Raw genomic sequence first — 19,170 nt, 5'->3', positions numbered from 1 at the left:
TAAAACCACCCAGAAGGGGAAGCATATGCAGGGCATCAGAGCTCGCTTGACTGTGGAACACATTCAGCCTCCTCTCTGACATGTCCTGGTTGGGTACATTATGGGGTCTGAGGTGGTCAGTTTGAGGAATAAAGGCCTAAATATTTATACCCATGGTTCTCATGTCACAGACACGAGCCAGCAGGAGATGATGGCAATGGTGAGGTCAATGGGGAATCTGACATCCATGCTAGCATTTGGGGTTTCAGATTGGAGTGAACAAGCCAGCATTGCTTGGTGGTTCTGTGCTTGCTGGTCAACAGCCCTTCTGCCCCCTGCACGGTAATGCTGAAACTTGGATCAGCAGAAAATGTGCCTAAAGGGAAGCTTCCCTGCTGCATTGAAGGGGTGACTGCCCAGGCACCCGCTGAAAACCTGAAACCTTTGGAAATCTCTGTCACCTTCCTTGGCCTGAACGTGAAGTCCACCATGTTGACACATATTTTAATCGCCAGTACTTTAATTGAAAAGTATTTAAATTGAAACGCACTTTGATTGTGGATACTGCTGTTCTAAGTGCAGCTTGATAAACTTTAACGTATAGAAGTTGGTAGGGCTTTTAAGGCAAATTTTAAGGATACTATATAGTAATTTTACACTATGAACAGTGGCTGACTTCAGCATGCGTGTGTTTGAAGTTCTGTATATTTTCTTTTTGAGTTTATCTGATAAGCTGAGCAAACTCTTGGAGATGTGACACATCTGAATGAGTCTGTTCTGTATTTCATGCAGTGAAAAACAAAGAAGCAGCTATATGAATTTCAGCTGTTGCAAAACACCACACTTTCGATGCTGGCTTTTTGCAACAGAAAAAGCCAAACGTGCTTATCAGTAACAATGCTCTCCTGATATATCTTTAGGCAGAGGACCAATGTCATCAATTTCTTCTCTTATTTCGTTTCACACATGGATTTCTGCCTGTGTAAATTGGAAGAGGGCCTGTGCCTTTTACTGGAAGGAGACTGATACTTGTGCAATTGCTGGCAGAGTACTCGCCGAGTACGTTCTCTCCCTTACTGCTAGTCAAAAGTTCTCACATGGTATCATGGAAAGAAGCATCACCATTGCAATGCATATCTTTTCCTGCTGGACCAGACAATTCTTTCCAAACACCACGCTCCTGTTAACATCTAATGAGTCATGCACTTCCTATGGTTATCAGAGATGTCACCTGTTCCTGGAAGCTGTTTCACACGTAGGGGTATGGCCCTTGTACTTGTATGCACAGAAGGTCTCAGCAACACTTGACACTACAGCACAGAAAAGATTAGAGTCATTGGCTGAGATTATCAACAAATTACTGCTTCGTGGGGATTCTGCATGACTCCTCCATGTGATCTGGAGAAGTATTTGGCTGAAAAGACTTTATTTGAAATGTGGTGACATTTTGGCATCATGCTAGCGTTGACAGTTGTTACAGGTTCCCCTCAGAGCTACCCGAAAGTCCAAGGGCTGTTGTGGTGTCTAGTGTTAGCTCTAGAAAGCAGTCCTAGCAGAGGAAGTGGCACATTTGTCATTACTTTGAGTCCTTCAGGCAAGATGAAAACCAACTATTGGATTGCCCACAAGTCATTTGTGCTGGTTAATGTTCACTTGGAAAAGAACCTCTGTGTTCGGAAAAGGAATCATGGATAACATAGTCTGGGCTTTGTTATGTAAAAGCTCAGTTTATATAGCCACAGTGGTACTTTCCAGTCCCAGTCACTAAGACATTATACAAATCAACACAAAGGAGGCAAAGTCAGGTTCGTGTTCTCCTTTGGACAAATCTTTCTAGCTTCTATAGCATATAAGAATCTTCATCTATTTTTCTTGCTACTGCAGTATATAAACACCTCTGTGATAAAGTCATACTGGATCTTCAGGAAGAACAATATAATGAAATATTCTATGTTTAATATTCTTGTTTTAATTTAGCATCTATGCAAATTCAGGAGCTGAGCCTAGCCAAAGATGACTATTATCTGCCTATATATACCCAGAAAAGTGAATGGTTCAATGTAGGATTCCTGTTTAAAAAAGGTCATTTTCTTCAACATGGGACAACAAAATCTACTGCAACTATTTCTCTAAGCAAAAACTGACAAATGCAGTGTTTCCAGAGACCACTGGCCATTCAGACAAATGTAGATATCATTACTGCCACCTATTGTTACAAGTACAGTATTGAAGATATTATCATAATAGTATTTTTTGAAATGGAGATAAAATTGAAAAATAACAAGCTTGTTCCAGTTGAGGTATTTGTAAATAAGCATGTTGTGGTGCCTTCTTTGACAGCTTTATTTTCAGAGCTATATCAAATTGGCTGGTACAAGTGCTAAGAAAACCCAACATCTTCATGGACACCTGGTGAAATACTGTACTAAACTAAAAAACCACCACAGGCACCATAATGCTCAGCATCACAGTAACGTATTTCTGTATATCTGGGTACTACAGTCCCAAGCCTTGAGCCAGATGTCCAGACACTATTTAGAGGTACATAGGAAGAAGTAGGGTCTTCAGAGGCCTTTATTAGTGAGAGCTTTTTCACTTGTCATAATTATTACCACAGTTATATCGTGCATACATCCCAGAAAATGGTTTGTTGCCACAGAAGGAAAAAGCTCCAAAGTGTGATAATGGGCTGGATGATAGGATTCTGACTAGTGTCATATGAATGCATGCTACCAGCTAATTAGAAGTGGTTTAGAAGGAATTTTTGTGTCTGCATGAAAGCATCAGGTGTGGGAATTGAAAAGAAAGCGAAAAATTTCATCTAAAAGAGACGATTTTAAATAGGAAGACCCGATAAAGAGAATTTTTTTTGCAAGGCCTATTGACTTGTTGAGTACCTCAGGTTTTTGAATAATGCATCACAGATTGTATAATAACAAAATTACATATTTATAATTGGTGATGAATATATTATTTGGGATTACATGTATAGAATCTTGTCAAAGATGTTTCAGTTTTATGGAATGATTTTCAAATCCTGAAACCTTTACTCATTTTTTTCACGCAGAATTCTGTGGAATTCTGTTGATTTCTAGATTTAGAAGTTGCCCTAATGAGTAGTGTGAGATTTGAACATATATTTTAAATATCATAAAACTATTAGAATACTGTGATAAAACCAGATTACTTTTCAAGTTGTAATGTTTGTTAGTCTGAGCCATTCTAGAAGGAATTAGTTGATTTTTCTAAGACATCTGATATCTATCTATCCACATAAATATACTTATTTGAAAAAAGCAATCTTCTACTGGAAGTTGATCATTCTGAAACTGTATCTGGTAAATCACTGCAAAACTGCAAATTTGCTCCGTTCCTCATTTGGAGTCTGAAATACAGATTTTTTTTTTTTTTTCTGGATGGAGATCACGCTAAGGAAGTTCCACTGGATGGAACTTTGACCAATTAATATTTTAGGCTTTTTGACATTTCAGATTATAACAGGACACAGGAAGTTGTGCCCTTTGACATTGCAAGTCCTCTGTGTATAACAGGCTCCAGAAAGTGCAAATGGAAGTGGCTGAGTTGAATGAATGAATTATTGCACCCTTTGGTTCTCAGAAAATAAATTTATGCATGTATATCCCGGCACAAAATAGCAGTTTATTTTACTTTCAAGCAGAATTAGTGGATCTCAGCTGTGCTGGAATTTTCTTCTTACTCGAGAGAGAAATAGCTAAAAATAGAGCATTCCTTTTTATTTATTCCTATAAATATCTCAGCTGACAAGAGCCATGGAACAATAAATTACCTGTGTAACTTGTCTCTGGTTGTCAGTGAATTAGCCTAATTTTAAATATGTAAAGATCAGGACCAGTACTTTAATTTGTCACCATCTCAATTGCTTGCTTCTGCATTTGCTATCCACACCTATGACCAGTGGCTTTTATTAACAGACGTTGTTTCCTCATTCCTGTTTTAGTCAGACACCATCAACTGTGAAAGCCTATTTCTGAACTTAATTATTCTGGTGGCTTGGGTGTCACATGTAGTGCCTTGTGGAAACACAACCAGATTCATACAAACAAGCATCCACAAGGTGTTTTTTTCTTTACAGATCTCTCATAATCTAATACCATATCTTCTCAGCTCATTTCCAATTTTGCTGAAGTCTTTAAATTTCAAAATTACAGCAATTCACAGGGTTGCGTCATGGCATGGCATTCATTAGAGCAGGAACAGAAGCTCTGAAGGTCTTTCTATGAAAGAACAGTAAGTGACAGCAATTACTGGTGAGATCTAAGTGAGAGGTATGTGAACTGGCAATCAGAGGTCTGGAGCAGTCAGAAGCCTTTCATTCCCATCCATCTGATAGGAAGTAATAGTAAAGAACTCTGAGGCCCTTACTATAATTTGGTTTTAATAACATTGAACGTTTCTTGAAACGAGGAAGGATGTTGATCAGGAACAAAAAAATAAAAACATAAATGAATGTTGAGGTGTTGATGAAAGGAAAAGAGGATGCATCAGACTTCATTAAGACTACTTCTCAAGCAAGGACTCTTAGTAGATACTCCGTACAGTTCAGCTCTAGAGGATACATTATTTCTGTACTGCCCTTATAGAAGCAAAACACCTCTGTCCAAATTAATCTTCTGGTTGTAGAGGACCAGTATATGTTGACTTTTCCTTCATCCAAAGTTTCAACAAACTTGCCATAAGAAAACCTCACTAGGTGTGCACTCACTTTCTTTATGAACTGCACACCTTGGACACGTGTATTATTTGTGAAACTAAATATCAGACAGAAAGGAAATGAGGTCCCTATCTGTGAAAATGAGAATTTGTTTACATTTCTTTCCATAATCAGGAGAAACCCCTTTAAAATGTATGATACAGTTCACTTCAGTGCTCTGGTAGAGCAGTAAGTCTCACGTGAACTCAAATAATCCATAGCTGAAGCTTATATTTCCCAACTTATTGCCATTTTTTATGGCTGTTAAGAACTGTTATACAGCTAATATTAATCTTAATGAAAATTGTCCAGAACTACTCATGTCATATTAGTTCATTATTATGTGGCAGGTATATGTTTGTGATTTAATGTGAAACATTGGTGTGACTAACTGAACCTAAACAAAAAAAACATAATAAAAATTAAAGGCTCTGGTCAGGTATATTCTGTAGTATATAAATGGGTTATGAGGAAATAATTGAGAATAATTTGATATTTGAGAGAATCAGGTACTTAGTAAATTGAGGTTATTGGAATTATCCCTGCATGACTTCAGCTTGTTATCCAGAAGTTGTTGCTTTTTACTGTGATTTTTTTTTTAATGGTAGCAGCTGTCATCTAGACTTTAACACTTGCATCTAATAGTCAATGGAGACTCCTAGTCTTCCTATAGCATTACCTATATCCAAGATTACAACCATTGTCACTTTCAGTCATGATTGTTGGGACTATTTTGACAGAGAGAAGGCAAACAGGATCATGAAGGTCATTGTAGGTTAAAAACCAGTTAATGTGACTTTCTGTGATCTTAACACATTTTTTTTCCCAGTGAGAACAGTAACTTCAAATGCCTATTTCTACATAAGGAAAAAAAAATTAATATAAGAAATGAGCTGCATAATTAAAAAAAAGCCTTTAAACTCACCATTTCAAGGGTTAGCCTATACAACATACCAAAGAGAATGTCAGCACCAAAGAGAAAAAAGTACAAGAAAAACTTTATTAGGGTTGAAACAATGTCTACCAAAGCCAACGTAATCCTTCCATTGACTTCAAGGGCCTTCGTCTTGATCTTGCTTCTTTTGCATCCTTATGACAATGCAAAATCCATCTAATCTCTCTCTTGGATATTTTGAAACAGTCTCTGAGAAAAAAAACACCCGTAGCATTCTGCAAGAGTATAGGCTGCCTTAACTGTAAACCAATGAATTTTAGTGATACACACGTAAATATGGGCTGACCACATCCAGACTGAGACAAGCATATCTTGTGACCCATGGAATTTTATTGTCAGTGGGCTCTAGTCATTACCCCTGCCCCTGAGGAGGTTTGTTATGGGCTGTGGTTCTAGTTGCGGTTTATAAGAAGCAATTCAGTTGTTGCTCCTGACCTTAAGGGTGGAGAAAGCTCTCTTTGCTCCCTTGGAGAACTTGCCTATACATAAAAAATCATGCAAAAAATCAGGTCAGAAGGGACCTCAGGAGGTCTCTAGTCCAACCTTCTGCTTAAAGCATGATCGGATATGACAGACTAGGCTTCCCAGGGATTTATGTAGTCGTGTCTTGAAGAACTCCGGGGGTGGTGACCACACAACCCCTCTAGGCAACCTGTTCCACTGCTTGTCTGTCCTCACAGTGAAAGCTTTCCTTTATATCCAGTCTGAACCTCCCTTGTTACAACTTATACCTGTTTGTATGCTACGTTCTGTCCTTTGAACGGAAATAAGTACATATCTTCTGTCTATTAAAATAAAAGCAGTTAAGAGCTGCTTTTAAAAATCTAAGACTTCATTTCATGAGTTTGTACACAACTGAGTTTTCTCTGAAAGTTGCCTTTGGTTAATGAAGACTTGAAACCTAAATGGTCCTTGTTCAGAGGAAATCAATCACCATTAAAAAGTGGAAATACTCCTAACGACTCATGCTGGTAAAACTGCTATCAACTGAAATGCTCATAGATGTTACTGTGGGATTTTAGAAACGCAAGAGAATGGAAATGTGATAATGCATTAAATCCTGCTCTGAGCCAGCAAGGCAAAGAGTGAAATCTGTTAGACACAAAGTCGAAAGAATGTACTTTGGATTTTTGCTGATACCAAATAAAAGGTTAGGGGTTATTACACATGTGAATTCAGACCCATCCAGAGTTGTAATAACTGAAATATTTCCTCTGATAATATTAAAAGGCCGCTTGGACTGGCAAAGAACAGCTGTCCCTGTATTGGAAACACATCAAATCTTTTGATGAAATAGGGAGAAAAGATAGGCAAAAGCAAAAAATCACAAATTTAAACATAGCAGAAACCAAGCCTGTGCTGTATGTATGTTTGCTGCAAAATATGAAAGCAGAATAAAACAGATGGGTAGTGTTAGTTTTTCAATTCTCACAGGTTTAAGGAAAAGCATAGATCTTGTGTTTGGCATTATTATTGATCTGTTTCAAAAAGGTAAAGCATCTGTACTTGCTGTAGAAGTTCTTTCCTAAATCAATTAGATTAATCTGAGCTGGAGAAACCCGAGCTGGTAGTTCTGTTATTCACATCAATGGCTAAATCTTTGTTTAAGCCTCTGAAGCATTTTTACGCAATTATGTCTTGTAGTAATCAACTTGAGTTTAATTCTCAGTTGTATAAATAAAACTGTTTGTTTAGTTCACTTCAGTTTTATGAAATATGAACCTTGGTTTCATGTTCCAAGAGCAAATAGAAAAGTTTTATTGACTGTCTAGATACTATTTATTATTTGATATGCCTGTCACATCACATCTTACAGATGTCTTCCATTAGCTAAACAACCCTAATCTATTTGTTCTTTATTCTCAGGGAATTTTTTGTTCAGCCTTCCCCAGATCTTTTCTTTTCAGACTGTTTTCTTTCAGATGTTATGAAATCAGGTAACCTGAAGGACCTGCCTTTATTTTAAAGTAGAGCATAACACCCTTTTTTCAATATTTTTCTGTACCTACTTACAATTAGTTGTTATCAATGTGAAGTGGTAGTCAACAAACCAGCCATTACTTTTTTTTCCCCTTGAAAAAACTGTGCAGTTCATGGCTGACTTCACAAACCATACATGTTTCATTTCTAGATTGACGTTTCAAGTCCAGTCGATATCAAGAGAGATCAAAAGTTACAGTGTCCTGGTTGCTGATTAGTAGCAGTACACGTGAATCTTTTTTGGAGTTTGTTCTGGTTTTCAAGCTTTAGAGCAAGCGTCATCATCACATGCTTTTCAATTTTCTTTTCTGACTATTTGACCTACATAAGGGATACAAAAATGTGACCTCTGGAAGGTTATTCATGGTCATTAGTCCCGATAAGTAATTCAGATTCTCTCCTTCTGATGTATATATATAATTTGTGTCTATTCTTCATTTTATCTGGCACTGGCAATATAATCACCTAGGTTTGCTCACTCTTAGTGAGATTTCTCAGAGTCCTCTTTAAGTGAAATAATCTTCATTCTTTTACCACTTCACATAGCTAATAAATATTGTGTTCCACCTCTCCAGTGCTGAACTGCAGAGCATTTCAATTTTAACCTCCCTTTATGCTTGAAGATAGGCTATTTATTCCTACTATTTTCTTCATGAGCATTCAAGACCCATAACAGAATTAAACATTTGGAAGCTCTGACCTCCTTCCAACTGCAACGGACTATACCAAAGATTCACTAAGTTCCACAAATACAGTCCTCTCCCAGGTCTCTTCTATTTTTCATGACCTTCCTTGTAGCCAAAAGGAGGGGGAATAAGAACAATGGACTTTGAACTTGGATACATTATTTTTCATAGACTCACAGACTAATTCTGGCTGGAAGGGACCTCCAGAGGCCTCTAGTCTAATGTTCTGCCCAAAGCAGGGTCAGCTGTTTAGATCAGACCAGGTTGCTTGGGGATTATCCAGTCAGGTCTTGAAAACCTCCAAGGATGAAGACTGCTTCTCTGCTTCTTAATTTAGAAATCTGCTTCTACCCCACTTAGTAACACCAGAAAGAAAAATTGATGGAAGCAGTAATTAAAACTGGAGGTGCTTGAACCCAAGTCCTTTATAATCATTGTGAGCCTTTGCAGGAAGTTCAGGGGATGCTGACTGGCATATGCAGTGAACACGAGTCAAGCCACACACAGGGTTTTCCTCCATGCAGAGGGAATATCTTCAAGCATTGGATGCCCACTTGGCCTAGACGTTATGGAAGATACAAACAGATTATTAATCATTCTTTCCTAGTTGGAAATTATATGCAGCACCTTCTCACTGTACTTTCATCCTTCAGGCAGCTTTAGTTTGTCATTTGTAGCTAAGGCAATTAAAGAAAGCTAGAAATGGTTTCACAGGCAATATCAACAAGTGAACTGATTTTTCCAATTTTTTTTTTCTCATTTGGCCTCACCTCTGAGTTTCTTGGGCCAGCTGCTATATTAGCTATGACTGGTCCTGTCACTGTGCAAAGACTGTGAAGGTTCCTCTACTACCATTTCTATGTATAAAAAGAGCTGGCATAGCACTGGTACAGACTAGAAAGTTGTGTTTATGAACTCTTTGTCAAGGACCCTGCCATAGCTCTGCTGGTCATTTCTTGGTGAATGGTTAGGAGGCAGCCCAGGGCTCTTCTGAATCCAAACTGAGAGTGAGTTTGGTCCTTGCAAAAGTCCTTCAGTTTCTCTTATGAGCTGCTGAGGTACTTGGGTTATGAAATGAGTGTTTCAGTTCATTCTTTTAGCTAATGATATGCATAACAGGAAAATCATGAAGTTAAGGCATTGAATTTCACACCCTGTTGTTTGAACATGCTTGCTAAGAGGAAAAATGTTTTCTGAAAAATTGATGTGTAGACAAAACTGAATTTCACTTACTTAACATGTTTGAATTTAAACTGCTTAACTAAAGAATTATTATCTTTGAAATACACCTTCCTACATAAACAATGTTTTTACTATTTAAATGAATTTAACTAGAGTATATATTTAAAGGAACTAGCTGGCTTTTGTATAACAGATGCGGGAAACCCTCCATTCTGAATATATCCGGTAACTTTAATTGCAATGCTGCGAGACTTGCCAAGTCCTCCTCTTGGCTGTGCTGAACCCTCCCTGCCCTGTACCTAGCAGGCAGTGGTCAGTGCAAGGGCAGAGCAGCAGCATCGCTCCTCTGCAGTCTTCGGAGCTTTCAACAAGCTGCCTCTGGAGAGGAGAGCTTTTAGTGCCACGCTGTAAACTGGGGACAACCTCATGACAGAGTGCTGATGGCAGGCATGCTCTTCACCGTGACCCTGCACTTTGCTTTCTCACCTGCCATGTGAATCTATGCATCAGGCGCATCTCCAGGCATGGGGTCCCAAAACAGCAGCATCTTACTTAAGAAATTTGTTCACCTTCTGGCTTATGTTAGCCCATGACTTTTACTTGCTGTAAAAGCAGCTTAAAATAGCCTGTTTTGAGATCTGAGGCACGGTTATGAGTCTATCACATTGCCTCAGGGACTGAGGGGTTGCGCTGCTCTGTGCAAGGCGATATACCCTGTCGTACCTGCCCACAGCTACAGTCCTGCCTCTGAGCAAAATGAGCAAAGTCGGCAGAGCCCACAGTGGGGAAAATCCCTTGGGTAGGAAAGGCTTGATGGTCTGTGTGCATCTGTATCAATTATCAGCCACTGCCTGGATTAGTCACAGAAAGATAAGCACAGATCTAATTTTACCACTCAACTTTCTGAACATTACAGATGCAACTGCATGAAAAATATATTTGATGATACACACAGTTGTCAAGTGGATTTGTCAATGTCTTTTCTGATGGCAATAAAAATGTATAGTCTATTTAATGGTGCAATACCATAGCAGATATTCAAATTGTTTAAACCTTTTTAAAAAAAAAAAAAGATAGAAAAGGCAGAGTCTTGTAATGAGCAATCCCTGGGTGCTGCATCGTTATACAAGTGGCAGTAGCTCATAAAGCTGAATTTCTACTTTTGATCAGTTTTATTCTCAGTGAAGTACTAATGATTGTACCATTCCAGTTCTTAATTTTTATTTTCTTAAACTGGGGAAGACAGTTTGGAGTGATGTTGAATGTATCACTGATTTTAGGAAGACACAGAAAGGCCCTAAGGTACTTGTATGTGACCCCCAATCTTTTTACCCATGTGGGAAGTGCAGAGTCAGATTCTGTTTGTTAAACTTTGTGAAGACAAAGTTCAAAATATTTAATTCAACAGTCAAAACTACAAGGTGCTTATTTCTATTGAAATTCATTGTTGTATTTTCAAGCCGTGGATCAAACCACAAATGCTACCCTAGAAGAAATCACAATTCCAACTCTTATCAGAAAACAGTTATCAAAAAGAGAGATCATTTTGTTACTGGCAAATATATTTGATACCAGCTGAACAGTAGCTCTTCCAAAAACTGCTTCATCAATGGAGAGATTAGATGTAACGTTGCATATAAAAATATATAGAATTTCCCAAGAAAATTCAACCAAAGAGAAGCTTTATAATATAAACAAAGATATTTTATCCTACACTTCACCTACAACTCACAACTTCACCCATATGAAAACGGGGGAAGGAGAGGTTTTGATATTTTAAATAATATGATAAGTGACTACAGGGGAGAGGAAAGAGACAACTCAGAGTTTGGAGGTTTGTGGGTGACATGGGCTCCAGGAGAGATTTGCCCTTATATTATACATATAATCAGAACTGCTGCTGCATCAGGCAATTATAGGTAGCCCATAAGTTGTGCAGAAGAAATATAGTATTTCACACTGAAATATCAGTATAATTTTAAATTTCAATTCCAGATGGTAATTCATCGTGAGATCCTTTTTCCTTACAGAGACAAATACACATCCTACATTATTTCGAAATGTGCAGGGAATGATTCAAAGTAATTTCTTATTTATCCTACGTTTTCCCAGCTGCTGCTACACAAATTATAAACATAATCTTAGTGTACTTCACAATTTCATATGATTCTCAGGGAGAGCTAGAAAGAGTGGAATTCAGAATACTAAACTCTAAGCTTCCTTCTTTCGTCAGTAAAGATGTGGAGTTTGGGTGATGATGGAGCACACATCATGCAAGCCATGTATGCATTATAATTCTTATTCCTGTATGATGTCTACTTTAGAAGTCATTCTCTAATTAATCTTTTTTTAAAAAAAAATGTTCTGGTGTAACAGGTTTTCCTTTTGCAACATTTCACTTTTTTCTTTATTCCATTTATGGACACATTGGAAAAGACTTGTTAGTAAAATCTAAGTATGTATTAATATGTATTTCAGTCAGGGTAGGATTTCCTAGGAAATATTTGAGTTCGAATAATCAAGCCATCCCTTGGCTAAAAGAAATGACACTGGTGGAAGTGTTTGGTGTTCATTTGCAGACTCATTCGACAGCTTATTTTGACAGTTTACAGTGCCTTTTCTTTTGAGGTAAGTGGAAGATTCAGCCCAAGGGGCAACTGTTTTGCTCAAGGTGGACTGATGCATCTCCCACTCTGGCAATGCTACACAAAGAACACATCTTCGAAATCGCATGAAGCGCAAGCTGCCAGCGAAAAGGCAGTGGCACACAACACTGCCGCATCACACTCACCGAGGTGCAGGGTGTGCCAATCAAGGGACCGATCCAGGCCGGCAAAGGGAAGAGATGAGTTTCCCCCAGATCAGGTCTGCACCATGACCACTGTTGCTGGACCAAGAAAGAGGGTAGGAATGCCCAGCAATGGCGGGGAAAAGCTGTCTCCATCTCTCCTGACAGCAGCATGAACATAAGTCTGTGGAAAATGATCCTGAAAGTGCAGCTCTTTAGGGCAATGTTGTTGCCTTGTACCAAGAATGGCAGAGTTGAGCTGATACTTCAGTACATCATAGTGCCCATCTTCCTTTTTCTCCATTCCTTTCCCCAGCATGGTACCTGCCATTACAGACAGCCAAGTGGGGATTCGGGGCCTGAAGGAGAGCTGCTAGACTTACCCAATTAGCATAAAATAGATAGCAGGACTCTCCCATAAACGAGTGATGATGCACATGAGCATGGCAGATTAGCAGTGTCTGGCAGAAAGGGTAGATCACCAATGTTTCCAATTAAATGATTTCTTGGGTCTGTCAAATGCAGAGTCCCCGAGGCAATCAGCCACCTCCTAGATGCAAATCTTCCGTCTCGTTGTTCCCACTGCTATAAAGAATAAAGTACATAATCTTGAAAACCAAATCCATGTCAATGCTAACCATATGAAAACCAAACCACGTGAAATGGAAACACAGAGACCCTCTTTAGTATGCATGTTTTCTTACGGCAGTAAAAAGATATTGATAAAAATCAATTGCCTTTATGTATGATATGGTTTTCATTGGTTTTGTAATGATTTAAGTGACTTGGTCCTCATACACAGATGGGGAAAACTTTGAAATTGCAGGTTTCCTTTGGGTATGAAATGTAATGCATTTCTTTCCTTATTTTACAGGGACATCAAACCTGACAACATACTACTGGATGAGCATGGTAAGTGGATATTGACTGCTTTCTCTGAGATATCTCCAGTTCTTGAGATCTCAGTGACGTACTCATGACATGCGTTGTAAATCAGCCTCAGATGTTGGATCCCTGCCTAAATCTGGACTTTGTCTGAGAAGTTCATCTGTCCACCTTGTAGATTTTGTAATTTCCCCTCCTATTGTAAAAAAAAAACCCAAACAACTGATCTGACACTTGAAACACCTGAAGAAGGAATTTATTATGAATTGAGATCACCAGGGACACCTGATAGAAAAAAAAAGAAAGAATATTTTATTAACAGGATTACTGTGAATCACCATAATCCCTTTTTAGGGCCCTATCAGTAGAACAGTACTAAGCTCTTATTTTCTCTTTTAGAACTTCTAAAGGGCTAAGAAATTTCATATAGCAAATTATTTCTCATGTAGGTATCTGAAATTACTTTCCTAAATTTAGATACGGAATTTGGAAATATGCCTCTCAGTCTGCAAATTTTTTATGGCTCTACACGTAGTTCTGTCTTAAATAACTTCAAAGAGGCCAGACAACATAATCAGCCTTGAACTTTCAGTACTAACTCCATGATCTCAAACAAAAAAGGTGTGGTTTAAAAAAAAAAGCAGCTAATTTCTTTAAACTTAAATTTTACACATACATGTTGTCTGTGAAGTATTTTGCTAAAACTTCATGCGTCTTTTTGCAACTATTCGTAGGAAAAATGTGAGAAAATACAGGTAAAGAAGGCATTAACCTTGTATCATTTAGAACAGAAGTACATACAGGAGAAAGACTAAATGGAAAAAGGAGATGTGTTGTTGCCACTGTAGGAAAGTCTTGTGCTCTGTTCACCTTAGGAATTGAATAAAAGCAGTTAATCTTTGAGAAAATATAAACTTGAAATGATGCCAACGTTACCATTATCTTTCAAAATCCATTGCAGAGCTGCTGGGTATACAAGTTAAAGTTGATTAAAGAGGTAACATTGTAAACAGCTGGAGTTTGACCCTGGGAATATGGAAGCCAACAAAGCTAAATAATGTTGGAGTTTTAAACCGTCTAGAACTTCAGGAATTTAATGTTTCAGACCCATAAGTGTTAATGTTCCCTAGACACTAATGTCAGCAAATAAGCATGAAATAGAAATCTCTTGTCTTTAAATCCTGGGTGAATTAAAGATGTCAAAGGCAACATGAAGTGACTATGAGTGTGTTAAATCTCTGATTGACAGCCTTTGAAGTACGGTTGCCCTTATCTCTCCTTGCCCCTCATCAAGGTCAATTACCACACAAAATCAGCCTCTTGCAAGAGATTTCCTATGGGTGCTCAAGGATTGAAGAGAAACAGCTACACCAGCATGAGCGATATGCTGCAAAATGAAGGTTTTTTGGTGATTATAAGATGTTCAGCAACAAAATTATCTGCAGCCAGCTTGAAAATTTTGGGATGGATTGCCCCTGTTCTGCAAAGCAGCAGAATACTGTTCCCTCATAGCACACCTGCAGACACGTGGTGAAACAACCATGCTTCTCCAGGCTCGCAGGTAGACCTTGGTCAGCAGAATTAATTACCTCATGGATCCTTGGTTCACAGACCTGTTATGTGGTTGGGAGATGTAATTTTCTCAACCTGGATAAGGGTCTGCACACTTCAACTCACTAAATGAGAAGACATCAGTAAGACAGGTGTCTGTACCATGCTCATCACTACAGGCTTCCTTTACAGATAACTGAAAGACATAGACATGTTTTAGATCATCTGTTCTATTTTGGATGTCTGCACTATACACTGGTACCTATTTCTCTTTGGTGACTAATACCTAGGAAGTTTTGAGTAAAGATATAGATATCCACCTTATAGATATACATTTTGCAAGATGAATGTTACCCTTGAAGTCCATAAAAGCTTTGATTAAGCTGAAAAATGTGCTGAATATATGAACTATAAATATGCTAGGCTGTAGAGGAAGCATAACAAATTCACCTAATATGACTCTAACCAGGTGCACAGGAAGGAACTTTATTTTAGCCTGTGGCCTCTGAGATGACACAACAGTTTCCTATACGCTTGACTTTACCCCTCGGCCTTTCTTACAGTTCATTAAACAAACTGTGCTTACACAAAGTATTATGGAATTGGATACGCACAACATTTAGGACTGAGAGTTTGTCTCAGTGAGTTATATTTCTTTGACCTCACTGAAGAAACCTCTTTTGGCTGAAGTCAAAGTGTAGTGTTACGCCATTCACATTGCTTTACATCTTCAAGCAGTTAAACTGACCATCTTTCATAACATATATCAAGATTATAGATATTCATGCTCTTTAAAACTAGTTTCATTACAATGTATCTATATGGCTTAAGGAACATACCGCAGGAATACAGAAGTAGTGAAAACAGGAGATTTTTCTTAACCCATAAAAAATGATCAATTTAATTTACAAAGAAAATAAATGACAAAAATGTATACAACATATGCAAAATCATTCTGGCAGAGGAAGCCTGAATTTTCCCATATACTTTTCAGCAAAGCCACATCTCAACACTGCTGAGCACAGGTTCTGATGCATCAGTGGAAATAAACGTTTGATGATCATGAGAAGCACAATGCTACATGAGAATGGGGTAATCAGCTGCTTCAAATAGTGTCCAGCCTCTACCAGAAAATGATTGCCTGGTCTCCTGGAGAGATTCTTTCTCCATCACATAGATGAGTCTTCTCTGGGGACAGAAAGTAGGGTTGGTTTCAGGGTTCACTCTCTGAACCGGAGTCAAACCCCTCTAAGGAAATGAATGCTGTCCACAAACTCTTTTGTCGCATTTCCATTTCACTTTTCCCAGAAAGCTCCTCTTCCTCGTACAACTAACGCTAATCTCTAAATTTAGTGGTAGTGCTCTGTTCTAACATGCATCCGAAACACAATTATTCCAGTGATAGCTGAAGGGACTACCTGATGGTTCAGGACAGCTATTATTATTGTACTGTAAAGAGAAAAGCATTACAGAAATCTCTTAATAACAGTGTTCTGCTTCCTCTTCTAATGGTTTTAATGGTTTAGAACAATATAACTGAAATGACAGCATTTAGAACTGAAAGCTGGCAACTCTGGTCCATGTTGTATTTTTTTCTGAAATATAAAAGAAATGAAAGATATCTTTAAATCTTTCCATGATCTATTAGCTATGATGTCTAATGAGATTTGGAATGCCTAAAATGCAGAAAAAGAAGCAGTGGCAAACAGATTAGTAAACTGCATTTTTTCAGAGATGAAAACATAATTTCTGTAGCTATTTGGTAGCACCGTTGATATTAACATTTCTGGTCATTCTGCAGAAGTTATGAGACTTTACTTTGGCATCCAGGTTTTGCATTGTGCAGAGTGACCACACCATTATTACACTCCGTTTGCAGGAAATTTGCAGGGGTTTGATTTCCTCTCAGGCAAGTTATTCAAGCCATCATTTCATAAAACCCAGTGGGGTCCCTGTTTGGTTTGGCAAGGAAGAACTCCCTGCTGTATCAGACCTAAGACCTCGGCCGGTATTCTGGTGCAACCAGTGGCAAGATGAGATACTGCTCATGGAGTATACCCTTTGCTACTTGGTCATCAAATGCTTCTGTGTTCCTATTACCCACAATTTTTGTATTAGGATATTAGATTATCTGTATATATTCCCTTTAGAATCTGGGTGAATCTTTGTTAATGAGTTTGCCTAATGCTTTTTTGAAGCTACTGCTGATATTGGCCTCTACAACCTCCAGGAGCAACAAGTTGTAGAACTTCACCATCCTTCATAAAAGAAAAGTGTTTTCTTTTGTGTGTTTTGAAATATTCTTGTTTCAAGAGAACATCTGCTCCTAGAATGCAGGATTTGGTGAATAATGGCTTACAATCACAATCTTCATGATACTCAAAACCTCCTTCAGCGCTCTCCTGAGTGAGAGCTAAAGAGCCTCAGCCTTTTTAATTTCTCCTTATAAGGCACTGCTCTGGTCCTCTTGCCCCTCTCTCTTGCCGTAGATAGTGTTACAGATATGCAGGTTTTCAGTTTCAGAGCAGAAGAGCAATCATATTGGATCAAAGACCCATCTAGTTGAATTTCATGTCTCCAAGAGTCTCCAAAATGTGAATGACAGAGCAGGATATAAAACAAAACAAGTTTTTGTGGTACTTTCTCCATGTACTCACCCAACCTCCAGCCTTTTACAATTGAGGTATTTCCTGAGCTGGATATGGTTTCCACACATTAAGTAACTTTCAGTGGTCTGTTCCATCGTCTTTTCTGATGCTTCCTTGAATAGAGGGAACTGTCAGCATCCTTAATGCCTGGTGGCAAAGTGGTCCTTAGCTTAAACACAGAACATCTGAAGACTTACTACCTGTTTGTTTGCTTTGAAGGTGCTACCTGCTAATTACACTGAATGCCTCCTATGTCTAGGAACTGTTTCCTGGTGGTTCTCCATATTGAAGTCACAGACCTAATATTTCACTCTGAGAATTAACGGGACTAATTATATTTTATCAGGGTTTGGGGTTTTTTTAGACTGGATGTTTGCATCCGTTAGTCATAATTTTACTTTGTAATCATTTCTTTTATGAGAGAGCAAGGCAGATTTAAGCTGGCATTCATATGTGCTTTATTATATATGATTATATAGTTTTATGATCATTCAAGTTTTCCTTAAAACTGTATTTCCTTGATTACATGAGAAGCTCAGCTCTCATTTGAAAACTATAAGCAAAATTGAAAGATGCAGCCCATGAGCAATCTTGGTCTCAAAACCAAAAATAGGATGAAAAAACCTAGCCATAAATTCAATATTTTGAACCCCAATATTAACTTCTGAACAACAGAACTGGCAACATCATTACTGTATAGTGATGTCTGGGAGACATAAAGTCTCGACTAAACATGTACCTGGTGTGGCTGCACTAGAGCTGGTCCTTATCATACCCACCGACAATTTTCAGGGACTGTATCTCATTTAACCCTCTGACAGTGATTAACAAGATGGATGTTCTCAGCACAATGCATCCACCTGAAGCTATCTACACTTTAAAAATATATTTGAAACTTTTACATGCCTACATGGCCATTAAACAGCCTACCCTTTTGAAATGCACGGCATCACTGAACCCATCTGTAGTGGTACAATAAGGTTTCTAACAATCTCCCTGATGATAAGTGGCAGAGTGCCAAGTCATGCCAAGTTCGTGTGGATATGAGCTTGTACATAGTACAGATGAACCCACAGAGAGGCTTTTAAAATTGTTTATAGGGTTTGACCTTCTGAGGGCAAAGCAGACCTGAATTTGCTCAAAAAATGTTACTGTGTTGAGATTTCCCATCAGCTCTGATGCATGCTGAGTCGGTGGCATTAACTCCAGTCTGGTACTTTTTCTCTCTGCCCTCACATTCACCCCTTTGGTTTCAGACTCTGAGAAATTCAATGAGGTCTGAAGTCATGTACATTTTCCTCTGCTAAATGTTAGTCAGCCAGCCCCAGCCACCTTTCAGGACTTGTTTTAATTGTCTTTATGATTTGTTCAAAAATGAAAAAATAGTCCAAGCAAAGATCATTTGCTGTTTACCTCAGATACTGAGATTTCAGGCCATGTGGAAAAGTGAGGCATAAAAGCCACACAACAGTTCTGAAGTGCAGGCACAAAGCTTCTCAAAGTCACACACTGTGCCCTGGGTATTAACTCACAAATTTTCTCTGTTAAAGCCTTAACTGGAAGCTGAGTGGAGGAATACAATTTTTGAAACAATTTCCACTGAGATGCTTTCGGCTTGCAATTTACCTGTTGGCCTATGTGAAATCTGTGCAGTCTGGGATGGTTTGAAAAAGCGACTGCAGTGAGCCAGAGGAATGTGGTCGTTTGGCTTTTCTTCCCTTCTCTCCACCATCGTCTTATTATCTTATGGGGTCATGCAGCCATGGACATTAAACAGTGAGCTC

At 38.4% G+C, this 19,170-nt stretch overlaps 1 protein-coding gene across 1 annotated transcript in view; it reads left to right on the top strand.

Moving 5' to 3' along the window:
• Positions 1-19,170, top strand: part of STK32B (serine/threonine kinase 32B) — a gene marked incomplete at its 5' end in the record, with an annotated part of 173,335 nt that overhangs the window by 105,523 nt on the left and 48,642 nt on the right. Inside the window, one exon of the mRNA XM_009890557.1 lies at positions 13,177-13,214. Coding sequence (XP_009888859.1) covers positions 13,177-13,214 — 38 coding nt within the window. The remainder of the gene's footprint in view (positions 1-13,176; positions 13,215-19,170) is intronic.

This window comes from Charadrius vociferus, unplaced genomic scaffold (genome assembly GCF_000708025.1).
Source record: "Charadrius vociferus isolate BGI_N301 unplaced genomic scaffold, ASM70802v2 scaffold88, whole genome shotgun sequence".
NCBI lineage: Eukaryota > Metazoa > Chordata > Aves > Charadriiformes > Charadriidae > Charadrius > Charadrius vociferus.
Note: the sequence above shows the minus strand (reverse complement) of the source record. Positions and strands in the feature narration are given on the sequence as shown.